At 45.2% G+C, this 15,261-nt stretch overlaps 1 protein-coding gene across 2 annotated transcripts in view; it reads left to right on the top strand.

Annotated features, from left to right (window-relative positions):
• Positions 1-15,261, top strand: part of MYLK3 (myosin light chain kinase 3) — a 44,745-nt gene that overhangs the window by 17,727 nt on the left and 11,757 nt on the right. For both annotated transcript variants that reach the window (XM_078438545.2, XM_078438544.2), the window contains exons 3-8: positions 806-1,190; positions 5,042-5,481; positions 7,761-7,866; positions 8,421-8,514; positions 8,940-9,049; positions 9,924-10,065. In XM_078438545.2, coding sequence (XP_078294671.2) covers positions 806-1,190; positions 5,042-5,481; positions 7,761-7,866; positions 8,421-8,514; positions 8,940-9,049; positions 9,924-10,065 — 1,277 coding nt within the window. The remainder of the gene's footprint in view (positions 1-805; positions 1,191-5,041; positions 5,482-7,760; positions 7,867-8,420; positions 8,515-8,939; positions 9,050-9,923; positions 10,066-15,261) is intronic.

The following is a 15,261-nucleotide window of genomic DNA, read 5'->3' as shown; positions in this document are numbered from 1 at the left end:
TCTTTTTTCTTTTGTCCTTTATGTATATCCCACTATGTATTCCTATTTATTTATTTATTTAAAAACATTTTTAAATGTTTATTTATATTTCTGCACTGTCATTGCAGAACCCAAAATGGGGCTCGATCTTATGACTATGTGATTCTGCCCTGAGCCAAAATCAAGACTCAAGAGTCAGACATTTATCTGACTGAGCCACCCAGGTGCCCTGTGTTACTGTTTTAAAGTCACTTGGAATAGCTTCTATTAAAGTTTCATTTTCTTTTACAATTTTGTGTAATATTGACATAGTTCTAAAGTCAAATAGACAAAACAAGGTATATTAAGAGAAGTCTAGCTTCTGTCCTTGTTCCCTGCATTGTGTTCCCTCCCTTGCATATGAAAGCATTTAAAAAAGTTTTTGTCTTATCCTTCTTTCTGCCTCTTTAGGCATGAAAGTTTAAGCATGAACATTTTTACCATGTTCTAAGTGGTTGTGAACACACACTCACATATCCTCCCTTCCTAGATAAAGAGAAGCACATACTTTTCTCCACCTGGCTTTTTTTTCACTGTATATCCTGAGATCGCTTCATAGCCACATAAGGAGATATTTGCATCTTTCTATTTTCATGGCTGTGCAGTACTCCTGTGTGATGGGCCATGGTTTAGCCAACCAGCTTCCTACTGGTGGTCACTTGGGTTATTTCTAGTCTGCCTATTATAAAGATGCTGCACAGAACGGCCTTTGCACATTTGTTACAATATCTTTAGCACAGAGTTCTCCATATAGGAATGCATTTTTATGCTGCCTATTTTCCTGTAGAGAGCCAGAAGGAAAACTTGCCAGAGGGGACAGTGGAGACGCTGACTCCCATCAATGCTTCAGGGATAGGATCTGATCTTCTCACCCAGGAAGAGGCTTCACTAGGGCAGGCAGAAGTGCCCCCTGGCCACCTGCCGCTGCCCACAGAGGTGGAAGCCAAAGTTCCTGGAGCATTCATTGAGAACCCTGGGACTGACCTGGAATTGTCTGCAGCACCCAACAGGGTCAAGGAGGCCCCAACCAGCCAGGAGACTTTACCCAGTACAGCACGAGGATCATCATTCAGCAGGCCTGACTCTCGGCCCACAGAGGCAGGCATGAGGCTGACTCCAGGGCTGCCAGTCCAGGCCAAGGCAGCTTACAGTGGTGTAGAAACACCTCCGAGGTAGGGGGTGTTCCTCCATGGTGGGCAAGGGAGGGAGTTAACAGCAGCCCCTCAGCTGGAGCATGGCCAAGAGACTAGCTGCTGAGGCTGAGTGTCACTGTCGGCACAGTGCTGGCTAGCTTCATGAGGGGAAGACAGGAGAAGGTGCAGGCAATGCTTTTGGGAATTTAGAGCACTGTTTCTCACCTGGTGCCCATTACAATTACCTGAAAGAATTTTTTTTAATGTTTATTTATTTTTGAGACAATGCGAGAGATAGAGTGCAAGCAGTGGAGGGGCAGAGGGAGACACAGAATCCGAAGTGGGCCCCAGGCTCCGAGCTGTCAGCCCAGAGCCTGATGCAGGGCTTGAACTCAATGAACCGTGAGATCATGACCTGAGCCAAAGTCGGATGCTTAACCGACTAAGCCACTCAGGTGCCCCCTGAAAGGAATTCTTAAAATACCAGTGCCCAGAGAGTCTGATTTATTCAGTCTGGAGTAAGGCTCAGGTATTTTCTTGCTTTCTTGGTCTTCCTTCCTTCCTTCCTTCCTTCCTTCCTTCCTTCCTTCCCTCCCTCCCTCCCTCCCTCCATCCCTCCCTCCTTCCCTCTTTCTTCCCTCCCTCCCTCCCCCACCTCCCTCCCCCCACTTCCTTCCTTCCTTCCTTCCTTCCTTCCTCCCTCCCTCCCTCCCTCCCTCCCTCTCTCTCTCCCTTTCTTTCTCTCTTTCTCTTTCTTACAAGCTCCTTGGGTGATTCCAATGTGGAGCAGGGCTGAGAACCACCAGCTCTTAGAGCAATTATAATAGCTACAGGCTGGGGCTCACTGAACTCTCCTAGGTGCTGGAATTGACCAAGCTTTTCACAGGCATCATATCTCTGTAGTCTCACAACATTCCCAGGAGATGAGCGTGGTTGCCTTCCCATTTTATTGATAAGGAAATAGGCTGAGAGTAGCCAGGGCCACATGGCTAGGGATTCACAAAGTTGAAATCTGAATCTAGGTTTATGGACTCCAGAAATCTCCTAACTACTGCACCAGCCTCTTTCCTCAGGTCAGCATTTAATTAAGACCCAAATACTAAGGTGGGGAAGAAAGGATGGGCTTTCAGAAAGAGGTTGGTATAGGCTGAATCAATCTAGGTAGCTTTCAGAATTATGCTTGGGGTCCTGAAGGTGGTGTTGTGTCCTCAGGAGGTAGCCTCAGGACCAGCCCTCAGCCCTCAGCAGACACAGTGCAGGAAGACCCAGAACCTGATGACTGCCAAGCTCTCCCCAGCCCTGTGTTCCCCAGCCCTGGGGAACAGTACATCTTGGCCCCCAGGTTGGCCCACTTAAGGGTACTTGTGCTTACCTGTCTTTTCTCAAGGGGGTCTGGTGCCCTCCTGCACCTGTCCTGGGTCATCTTGACCTGTAACAGAGCCCCATCCCTTCCCTGGGCCTGGCATAGGGAGGGGCACTGCTGTCTGTGTACTGTGGTGACTGGCAGGGAAGCCCAGATGGTTTGTCTGCCTTTGTTCTGGAAGGAAATGAGAGCCTTAACCGGCCAAAAGGAGGGAATCCTGGCAGGCATCCCTGGATCCTAGCCAGGGCTATAAATATGGAATCTAGGGATAGGGATGAACTTGCCATGAACTTGTTAGGGTCCTCAAAAAGATTCTGCATTAGGGGGAAGGTAGGTTGATTGGCAGTGGCTGCCTGTCTAGAGGATCCTGAGGCCCTAGCTGCAGTTGGAGGGACACAGTGCTGTAATTGATTAGTCATGCCTGCCCTCTGCCCTGGGTGTGCTTTGTAGGAGGAGGAAAAACATTGGATACTCAGTGACATGGGAATGCATGTCAGTGCATTTGGGGCATCCCATGCCCTGCTGGGTATGAAGACCAAGTGGGACAACAGTGACTTGTGGCCTTATCAGCTGGCCACCTGACCACCTGGATACTGTTCCAGCAACTGGCTTCCTGCAGTTTCCTGTGTCCTTCAGTTGAGATGAGGCCTGAGCCAGGCTTGGATGCCACCTTCCCACCCTACCTTGTCATCACCAACCCGTATTCACTCCCGAGGGCCACGGTGCAGGGGGGGATTCTGCTGCCTTTTGCCTAAGTCTGGCTGTGGACAAGCTTGCACAGAATCAGTGCATTTAGGAATAGGCACTGCTTTCAGAGGACCTGTTGCAGCTCAGGGAGGGGCTGGGCTTTCGACTGCTATGGAAAAGCCTCACTTTGTTTTTTCATTATGGTAAAAAAACATGTAACATAACATTTACCAAGTTAACCATTTTTAAATGTGCAGTTCAGTAGTATTAAGTATATTCGGGTTGTTGTGACACAAATCTCCAGAACATTTTCATCTTGAAAATCTGAAACTCTACAACCGTCAAACAATTCTTACTACCCCCACCCCAGATCCTGGCAACCACCATTGTACTTTTTGTCTCTGAACGTGACTACTGTGGGTACCTCATATAAGTGGAATTATATGAGTGGAACCAGAGTTTTTGTGCCTGGCTTATTTCACTTAGCATAATGTCCTTGAGGTTTATCCAGGTAGTAGAATGCAACAGGATTTCCTTCCTCTTTAAGGCTGAATAATTTTCCACTGTATGGATATTACACATTTTGTTTATCCATTCGCCCATTGATGGACACCTGGGTGGCTTCCACCTTTGGCTGTTGTGAATAATGCTGCTATGAGCATGGGTTTGGAACTTAAGAAGTGGGATTGCTGGGTCATTTGGTAGGTTTTTTTTTTCTAAATTTTTGAGGAACCACCTTCCTGTTGTCCACAGCAGCTGGACCATTTGGGTCTCACTTTGGGACCTTTCCCCCCTTTGTGGAAACTCAGCGCTTCTGCAAGGTATCAATGTCTCTGACAGAAGAAGGAACTGGCACTGGCCTTGTCCAAAGTTGTCCAGCAACATGGTCCAGAGCTAAGACCAGAAAGGAGGCTGCCTGCCTCCTCCTGAGACTTAGTCCATGCCAGACCCTCACCCCCTTACCCCCACCCCAACACACATACACCCTGGCAGTGAGTTGTGAAGAACAATCAGAGCAGGGGCAACTCTAAGAGGGAGGGTCCGAACCCCTGGGGGTCATAGCTCCCAGGGTCAAGGTCCTTCCTTCTGAATATTGTCAGGGTTCAGAGGGCCTTCCTGACCTCCAGCTGGGCCCCCAAATCCAAATGTCACAAGGTATGGGTAATGAGAATGGATGAAGTGGGCTCTATGGCATTGCCGGGGTGCAGCAGGGTCTGTGAGGAAGTGGAGCTGCATCTCAGCTCTGCGGACCTGCCCAGCTCAGCCAGAACTGTTTGTTCAAGAGAAATAAGAAATCCAGCCTCTATGAGCATTTACCTGATTTTAATAAAATATGTCTGACCTGGGGCTTCCAGTGTGATATTTGACTTGCTTCACCCTTTCTTCATTTAACTGAAAGGGAAACTGAGGCCTAGAGAGGGTGGGAAGAACCCAGGTCTCCTGCCTCCAGGCCACAGTCCCCCTGGGGCAGAAGCAGGTTTCCAAGGACTTCAGAGGCAGCTGGTGCTCACTGTCCAACACAGGTTACATCAGTCTTCTTCAGACACTCATCCACTGGAATTCTGAGAGCAAATGGTACCATTTCACTGAATCCAGCCTCTCCCAGGTGTCCTGTCTGTGCAGAGGTAATCAGGGTATCCAGAGAGGCTGCGGTTGGGGTCTGCTTGTTTCAAACATAATCTACCTTACTATTATAACAACCTGAAGGACCCTTTTTATGGATGAGAAAACTGAGACCAACAGGCCGTGATCATTGAGTGGCAGCAGCAGGCATTTGACCCCAGGTCTGTGGTGACTCAAAAGTCCTTGGTTTTAAGGCCTTATTTTATCTCTGCTCCAGGATCTCCATCCATGTGCAGGAAACAGACACCCCTGGGGAGCTGCTTGTGACACGAGGGGGCAGCCTCAGACACATACCCCCTGAGGAGGTTCCAGCAGCTGCCTATCCAGGTGAGCATGACCCACCTGGGCCCACCCCCCAGACCCCTGTGACCAAGATCCCAAAAGGAGCTGGAAAGATTTCCCCACTGCGGAAGCAGAGCAGCGATGAGGGAGCAAAGGCAAAGGAGAAGCAGGGGCCTGGGGCTGAGTCCACCGTGGGACCAAGAGGGGCCAGGAGGAACATGGGAGACCATGCTGGATCCCTGGGCCGGCAGCAGGACAAATACCCAGGGACAGGACACCCTGAGCCTGGAAAGGACTGCACATCCAGAGGCATGGGCAGAGCTGAAGCAGGAAGGAAGACCCCCCTGGGAGCCGAGGCTGGCAGCGTGGTTCTGGGTGAGTCCATTGCTGTGTGCCTGGTAAGTGGGTTTGGGGGACCTACACCCAGGGGACCTTTCTGCTTTCAGGGCAAGAGAATGTGGGTCTGGGGGAGTTCAAGACTTAGAACAGCCTGCCAGTAACTGCTGGAGCTAAAGAGCAAGGGCTGGAGATGCAGCAGGCTGGATTTGGAGTGACTGTAGCAGTAGGGGAGCCCTGTGGCTCAACGGGGTGGATTTCTCCAAGCCACCAGCCCACCTGAGCTCTTCACCATTGGTGTCATTCTGGATTGAGCCAGAGAAGGATCCTGTTAAAAAGAACTTCTATTAATTAATGGACCCATTATCGGCCACCATGCCCAATGAGTAAGTTCTCATCCTGGGGTATGGAAGGGTGTAGTGAGGATCCCAGTAGTGGTGGGAAACATCCTTGTGTTCATGTGACTGAAATGCCCTCAACTGTTCCAGCATTAGGGTCCTACCCTCCTTGGTGTAAACCCTCATCTCATGAAGGCCAGCAGAAAAGCCACCCTTTGCTGGTTTCCTGCCCTGGAATTTCTGGAAGTCCCTGAGGAAGGGCTGCAGGTCATCTGGGGCCCCTTGCCACTTCTGGACTCCGCAGTTGTCCTGTCATAGTGACATCTCTAGTTGCTTCCTTTCCACCTGTACGACTTGGTCCAAATGTGGACAAGGGCTTCCTTTAATTCTTTTTTTTTTTTTAATTTTTTTTAACGTTTTTTATTTATTTTTGAGACAGAGAGAGACAGAGCATGAATGGGGGAGGGGCAGAGAGAGAGGGAGACACAGAATCGGAAGCAGGCTCCAGGCTCTGAGCCGTCAGCCCAGAGCCCGACGCGGGGCTCAAACTCACAGACTGTGAGATCGTGACCTGAGCCGAAGTCGGACGCTTAACCGACTGAGCCACCCAGGCGTCCCTTCCTTTAATTCTTGAAACACAGCTGAAAGCAAATAGAGTCTCCAGAATCTTTTCTGAGGCTTGGAATGGTGATAAAGCCAACGTGAACTCAGGGCTCTCTGTGTGCCAAGACACGTGCATTTGTGCAGGCATTTACTCCCACAGGCCTGTTGAGTGGGGATAAATGGAAATACAAGAGAGGTCAAGGAACATGCTCAGGGCCAGAGTCAGTGTTGACAGAGCCAGGATCTAACCCTGACTGGCTCTGGAACCATGTGTACAAACCTCATGGCTCTGCAGCCACTCTGAACCCTTAGTGTGTGGCAAAGAAACTGCAGACCTAATTCTAGATTTGGAATCCCTGTGACACACACTCAGAATCCCAGCTTTTCTAGGGTCCCAGAAAAATAGCAGCTGTAGCAACAATAGCCCATATATATTACCTTTGTGGCCCAGGGCCCACGGTTTGCTTTGCAGATGCAAAAAAAGAATAAGCAATATTCTCTCAAGGCAAATTCAAACTTCTATTCTGGGGACCAAAGAGTAATTTTACTAAGACAAACTAAGCTGTGTTTGCACTGCACCGGGTGTATGGTTTCAGAGGTATGAGAGCTGTGGGTGGAACACTCTGAGTGAACTATGACAAATCCAGACAAAATTTCAACCCAGGCCGCTGACTTCCCACCACAGTCCTTAATGCACAAACCAGCTTCAGTCATTGTGTTTGCTGTTTTGCTTCATTCCTGTGCTTTATTTCATGCAACACTTCTAGATTCCTATTACCTCTGAAGGACAAGATTTTTCAAAAACACTCAGACATTTTTATCTTTCCAAGTGCTGGTGTCCTGTTTCCTCCTCCATTCCCCAGATACCACCAAACCCCTCCGAGCACACCTGCTACAGGCTACATCACAGGCTACTTGCCCTATCAGGAGATCAGAGGGTGCAAGAAGAGGAAGGGTGGGTGTTTGTCTCCAGCTGGCTCCCTGTCACACTAACGTCACTGATGTCCGCAGCCCTGCCTGGACCTTCAAACATAGTCCTGTCATTAAATTCTCTCAATTACCCCGTTCAAGTGCACCTTCTGTTTCCTGCTGACTATACTGATCCACTGTGGATCCCCTTTTAACTTCAATGAACAGACTGGGTATAACTTCTCCATATTTCAAAGAGCACTGTTGTAGGTGATGGGAGACCTGGGTTTGAATCCCATCTGTCACTGACTTGCTGTGTGACCTTGGGCTAGTACCTCACATCTCTGAGACTCAGCTTGTTCCTCTGCTGAGTGGGTGACTCCAATGAGGTGTTCCTTGAGAAGAGTGAAGGGCTTGTCACTTAAACCAACCACTTAGGAGGCTCACAAGGTGTTGTTTCCCAAACAGATGACAGTCCAGCCCCACCAGCCCCTTTTGAACACCGCGTGGTGAGTGTCAAGGAGACCGCGACCTCAGCAGTTTACACAGTGTGCCAGCATGACGTCTTGGGAGGGTAGGTGGGCTTCCACCTTGATGAGAGAGCGGGAGCAAGAGGCTTGGGGGCAGAGACACTTGGAGACCTTATATGGCATGCTGTTGTATGCTTCTCAGGAAGGGGTTGACCAGGAGCCAAAGCCAGGAGTGGTATATATACCACACAGTGTACTAGGAAATGGATAGTCCACAGAGAGTAGGTGAAGAGAATACCTCTAGAGTGCAGAAGAGCCCACATGGTGTGAGATGAAGTATAGGGTGCAGGAGACCCACACAGTATGGGCATGGGAACCATATACTAGTGGTGGTAGGGCAATCTGAATGGTGTGGAATGAGGGAGGTAGTCCCCAGGGTATAGATAGATACTTTATGAGAGGATGAAGAAGGTCTTCTCTAAGTTTCAGGATAACCAATGTGGTGTTGGGGTGATGACTATAGTACCTCTGGGGTGCAGGATAATCCCATGGTGTTTATGGACAGAGGGCAGGACCAGAAAGTCCAGGGTACAGGATGGTCCACCATGTATGGAGTGAGCCTGTTGGGGTCTCAGTCTGCTGTGTCGTGTTTCTGCAGGGGCCGGTTTGGCCAGGTCCACAGGTGCACAGAGAAGTCCACAGGCCTCTCACTGGCAGCTAAGATCATCAAAGTGAAGAGTGCCAAGGACCGGGTGAGGCATCTGCCCTGGACCAGCTGGTGCCTTGGGCCAAGTTCAGGGCTCCTATACTTCCTTATTGGCCCCTTGGCCCTACACTTCCCCAGCCCCCTGCATGCTGATCAGGAACCCTGCCACCTTCCCTGCCTCTTTTCCATGAGTCCCACACTCTGCCCAGCACATCACCTCATACCTTGGACAACAGGGTCCCTCTGGATTTCCAGGCTTCCTTCTTGGGCCTCTCAGGTTTCCTATCTGCGGAATGGTGGGTCTGTTGTAAGAACCTGGTTTGGGTGCTGAGTCGGAAACCTGATGTGAGAGTAGGAAATGAGGAAACAGGGTGGGCATGCACCTTGGAAGGGCCTGTGTCTTGGGAGGCACAGCTGGCTCATCTTCTTGACCCATTTCTTGGAAACTCCTCTCCCATCCGACTCCACAAGGAGGACGTGAAGAATGAGGTCTACATCATGAACCAGCTCAGCCACGTGAACCTGATCCAGCTCTATGATGCCTTTGAAAGCAAGAACAGCTTTACCCTCGTCATGGAATAGTGAGTGTCTCAGGAGGTGGAGCAGTGGCTTGTCTGTGGGCCCAGACTCAGGGCTGGGGCTTGGAGCCGTGGTTCTAGGCAAAGCTCTCCCTTTCCCCTCCCCTCTCTGGGACATCTAAGGAATATCATCACCTCCAATATGCAGCATGGAGGACAAAGTCATTTGTCATAAACCAGCAGTAAACCTGACTGACCTGTAGATGTATGTTGGTTTAGCATACACAATTTGTAATAATTTTGATTTAAGCATTAACAATTGGAAATTGGGAAATTTCACATTAAAACCCAGATATCTTGCTTTTCTTACAAACGTGAACAATCTAGTAATGTTGGACCTGCGTTTCAGCTGGAACTGGTGTGCTGGAGCTCCTACTTGCTGACTCTGTAGACAGGATCGCCAGTCTCCCATTTGACACAGTCCCCACCACTCCCAACCACCCCTGAAGCTGAGACCAGGGCCTCAGAGGCCATTTATTTTTGTGCTTGTGTTGCTATTTTCCTTATGGTAGGGTTTGTAATATCATGTCATGTCATGTCTCTACCAAGAGTGAAAAAGCAACATTGTAGCCAAACAAGTTTATAATCTTGGCACAGAGTCACCAGAGTGAGCCTGGATCATCAACATTGAAGACAATCCCCAGTATTCCCTTTGGCCCATCAGTTTCTTTTTACCACCTGCACTCTGAGCTGGCAATGGGCCAGAACAAAGATCTCCATAAAAACCCCAGATGGCAGTGGCCCTCCTTAATCCCTCCTTAATCGTAACCCTCAGGCTTACGTGGGTTGGCCTCTTTTGAACCTTGGTGATATGAGTGGACAAGTCCTCTGGGAGCCTTGCTCAGGCCAGTGCCTACCTCTCTCTTTGCCCTGGCAGTGTGGATGGAGGTGAACTCTTTGACCGGATCACAGAGGAGAAGTACCAGCTGACTGAACTGGATGTGATCTTGTTCACCAAGCAGATCTGCGAGGGTGTGCATTACCTCCATCAGCACTATATCCTGCACTTGGACCTCAAGGTCAGGCTCCACCTGGGCATGTGGTGGGTGGGCCTCCAGGGTTCCTGAGCTTCTGCTGCTTTCTTACCTTAAAGAACTCTATCAACAGACCATCCTGGCTTCCATTTCTGGCTCTCTGCCATTTCCTAGCTCTGGAGTAAATGAGTCATGCTGCCTCTCTGAACCTCAGTTCTTCCACTATAAAATGTGGATAATTGTAACTCTTTAAGTGTTTTTTGAAGATTAAATGATACAGTGACCTTCTTTTCTTTAAAAATATCTTTAGAGAGAGGGAAACCAAGAAACAAACCATTAGTGATAGAGAAGAAAATGATGGTTACCAGATGGGTTAGGTGAGGGATGGGTTAGATGGGGGATAGGGATTAAGGAGGGCACTTGTGATGAGTACCAGGTGTTGTATGGAAGTGCTGAATCACTAAATTGTACACCTGAAATCTTATACTGTATGTTACCTAACTGGAATTTAAATAAAAACTTAAAAACATTTAAGATTAGTTTTAAAAAAATTAAAATAGGAACATATGCTGTGGTAACAAATATAGACAATATAGAAATGTATAAAACACACAGTAAAAGTTCTTCCCCTGTTAAGAGGTCTTCTCTATTAGCAGTTTGGCATGATACACAAATATATACAAAAGTGATCATGCTATATACATCTTGTTTTTAAACTTACCTTTTTTTCAGTTAACAGTACACTATAGACATCTTTTCTCATTCTCTTTAAGGGCCATGTGATATTCCAGTGAGTGAATGTGTTACACTCTCTTTTGTCTACTAGGATCGCCCTAGGAGTGTCATGCCTGGCTGGTAGTAAGCACTTGATACATGGCAGCCATTTCTGTGGTTTCCTACTCTGCTGGGCAAGCAGGAGGGTGTTTCTCAACAACTCCTTTCAGGAATTTCAGTGGCTCCCCACAGAAGGTGGGAAGTAGGTTGGCCAGAACTTTGTGGGTGCACATTGCTTCTTCTGACCATCTTTTCTGATTGACACCTGTAAAGTTGGACTTCTTAGAAAAATGGTAGCGATAGTAGGGAATTGACCTGTGGCTTCCCAGATCCCTACAGCTAATTCCAAGCCTTCTGGATTAGCTGCTCTGTGAGGTTGGCAGTTGGGGGAAGCACAGGCTTCAGCTCTGTGGTTCTGGGTCAAAGACCTGCCGTTGGGGCAACCCTGTGTCTCTGCAGCAGGAGTTGATTATTGCAAAGGCCCATTTCCCAGCCAAGAGTAGGGCTTGTGTTGGTTCAGTCCCTTCGTGGCCAAAAGATCTTGCCTAAGTTCCTTGATCATATTGATTGATCTTGCATAAGCTCATCAGTTGCAAAATGGGGAATAAGAGTATCTTCCTCTTAGGGGTGTTGCATGGATTAAAGCATGGAGAAAAAGCCCCAGAGCTGCTGTCCCATACAATAGCCATAAGCCAACATGTGGCTTTTAAATACTTGGAATGTGGCTAGTGTGACTGAGGAACTGAATTTTTTATTATTTTTAATTTATTTAAATTTAAAAACTGTCAGTTTAGTTATTGGTAAACTTTTAAGTATATTTGGGATGACTTCACTATGTGAATTTCCTTTTCACCTATAAATTTTATGAAATTTCAATACAATTAATTCATGAAATCTAAATATATCTAAAGTATTTCCGATGAAAATTTAGTATCTGAATTGAAATGTGCTGAAATATAAAATACACATTAGATTTCTAAGTCTTAATATGAAAAAAGAATGAAAAATATCTCATTAATATTTTTCATATTGATAACCTATCAAAATGATGAAATATTGGACATACTGCATTAAATAAAATATATTATTGAAGTTGAGTTTTAGAAAATATTTTAAGATGAATGAAAATGAGAACACAACATACTAGAACTAGAACATACTAGGATGCATCTAAATCAGGAGGAAATTTGTACCTGCAAATATGGATATCACCTCAAATCAATAATTTAACATCCTACCTTAAGAAACTAGAAAAAGAAGGCAAGTTACACTCAAAGCAAGCAGAAGAAAGGAAATACTAAAGATTAGAGCAGAAATGAATGAAACAGAGAATAGATAAACAACAGAGAAGGGATGGGGGGGTGGGCTAAATGGGTAAGGGGCATTAAGGAATCTACTCCTGAAATCATTGTTGCACTATATGCTAACTAATTTGGATGTAAATTAAAAAAAGAAAAAACAACAAAGGAGAAAATCAGGGGCACCTGGGTGGCTCAATCAGTTAAGCATCCAACACTTGATTTTGGCTCAGGTCCTGATCTCAAGTTAGTGAGATAGAGCCCAGCATTGGGCTCCATGCTGACAGGGTGGAGCCTGCTTGGGATTCTCTCTTTCCTTCTCTTTCTGCTTCTCCCCTGCTTACATGCTCTCTCTCTCTCTCTCTAAATAAGTAAATAAACAAAAACCAATAGAGAAAATCAATGAAACCAAGAGCTGACTCTTTGAAAAGATCAATAAATTGTTAAATCTTTAGCTATATTGGCCAAGACAAAAGGAGAAAATAAATTACTAAAATCAGGATTGAAAGAGGGACATCACTAGTAGCTGTAGTGATGAAAACTAGAAAGAAAGAAGGATTATAAAGCAATAATGTCAAAAATTGTATGCCAGCAAGTTAGATAAAATGGAACAAATCCTAGAAAGACACAAACTACTGAAAACTGAAAAAAATAGAAAATCTGAATCAACCTGTAACAAGTAAAGAGATGGAATTAATATAAAAAATCACCCACAAAGAAAAGCCTAGGCCCAATTTAATTCTACCAATTTAAAGAAGATCTAATTTATGTGTTTTTCTAAATGTTCATTTGAGAGAGAGACAGAGAGAGAGAGAGAGAGAGAGAGAGAGTATAAGCAGGGGAAGGGCAGAGAGGGAGGGAGAAACAGAATCTGAAGCAGGCTCTAGGCTATCAGCACAGAGCCCGACACGGGGCTTGAACTCATAGACTGTGAGATCATGACCTGAGCTGAAGTAGGACACTTAACAGACTGAGCCACCCAGGTGTCCCTAAAGAAGATCTAATTTAAAGAAGAATTAATACCAGTTCTTCACAAACTCTTCCAAAAAATAGAAGATAAGGGAACACTTCCTAACTCATTTTATGAGGCCAGTCTCATCTTGAAACCAAACTGGACAAAGATATCACACACACAAAAAAACTATAGACCAATATCCCTTGTGAATATATACGCAAAAATCATCAGTAATATATTAGCAAACTGAATACAACAACATATAAAAAGGATTGTACACATGACAAAGTGGGATTTATCCTAAGAATGCAAGGTTGGCTTAACATATGAAAGTAATCAATGTAATATGCCACACCAATAGAATATAGGACAAAACCACATGATCATTTCAATAGATGTAGAAAAAGACTTAACAAAAACCAGACAACTTTTCATGATGAAAACACTGAATGAACTAGGTATAGAAGGGAACTTTCTCAGCTTGATAAAGGCCATCTATGGAAAACCCACAGCTAATATTACACTTAATGGTAAAAGGTTGAATGCTTTCCCCTTAAGATCAGGTACAAGACAAGGATGTCTGTTCTTGCCGCTGCTATTAAACATTGTACTTGAGGTTCTTACCAGGACAATTAGGCAAGAAAAGAGGTAGAAAGCATCCCGATTGGAAAGGCAGAAACAAAACTGTCTCTATTCACAGATGACATGATCTTGTGTATAGAAAATCCTAAGAAGGGTAGAGGGAAACTATTAGAACAAATACGCAGGTTCAGCAAAGTTAAAGGATATAAGACAAATGTATAAATATCAATTGTATTTCTATATACTAGCAATCAATAATCTGTAAATAAAATTAAGAAAAAGATTCCATTTACAATACAGTAGTCCTCCCCTTATCCCTGGTTTCATATCCCATGGTTTCAGTCACCTATGGTTGACCACAGTTCAGAAGCAGATGATCCTCCTTCTGACATACAGTTAGAAGGTCAATAGCTGCCTAACACTGCATCATAATGCCTATGTCATTCACCTCACTTCTTGTCATCACATAGGCATTTTATCGTCTCACTTCATTCCAAGAAGAAGGCTGAGTATAGTGCAATAAGATGGCTTGAGGGGGGACACATTCACATAATTTTTATTAGCAGTACATTTTTATTTATTTTTTATTTTTTTAATTAAAATTTTTTAAATGTTTATTTATTTTTGACAGAGAGAGAGAGACAGAGCATGAGCGGGGGAGGGGCAGAGAGAGAGGGAGACCCAGAATCTGAAGCAGGCTCCAGGCTCTGAGCTCCAGCACAGAGTCCAACGTGGGGCTCGAACTCACAGACTGCGAGATCATGACCTGAGCCGAAGTCAGACGCTCAACTGACTGAGCCACCCAGGTGCCCCAGTAGTATTTTTATAATTGTTCTGTTTTATTATTAGTTGTTTTTATCTTACTGTGCCTAATTTATAAGTTAAATTGTATCATAGATATGTATATATAGGAAGGAACATAGCATATATAAGGTTTGGTACTATCTGTGGTCTCAGGCATCCATGGGGGGGTCTTAGAATGTATCCTCCGTGAATAAGAGGGACTACTGTAATATATAATCAAATAAAATAGTTAGGACTAAATTTAACAGGTGAAGTGCAAGATTTATTTTCTTAAAACCACAGAACATTATTAAAAGAATTTAAAGAAGACCTAATAAATGAAAGACATCCCATGGTCATGGGTTGAAAGACAATATTGTGAAGATGACAATACTCTCCAAATTGATCTATAGATTGAACACAATCTCTGTCAAAATTGCAGCTGGCTTCTTTGCAGAAATCAATGAACTGATCCTAAAACTGAGATGGAAATTCAAGGAATGCAGAATAGCAAAAACAATCTTGAAAAAGAAAAGCAAGCTGGAGGATACACATTTCCCAATTTCAAAATTTACAGCTAAGCCACAGAAATCAAAACAATGAGTTATGTGTATAAAGATGAATAGATAACCCAATGGCATACAACTGAGAGTTCAAAACCAAACCTTTATATATTTGGTCAATTGATTTTTTGATAACTGTGTCATGACAATTCAACGGGGAAAGAATAATCTTTTCAACAGATGGTGCTACGATCCCATGCTTGGTATCCATATGCAAAAGAATACACTCATATTGTAAACAAAAACTAACTCAAAATAGATTGCAGACTTAAATGTAAGACCTAAA

The sequence above is a fragment of the Panthera onca genome, chromosome E2, assembly GCF_046562875.1.
Source record: "Panthera onca isolate mPanOnc1 chromosome E2, mPanOnc1 haplotype 2, whole genome shotgun sequence".
Lineage (NCBI taxonomy): Eukaryota > Metazoa > Chordata > Mammalia > Carnivora > Felidae > Panthera > Panthera onca.
Note: the sequence above shows the minus strand (reverse complement) of the source record. Positions and strands in the feature narration are given on the sequence as shown.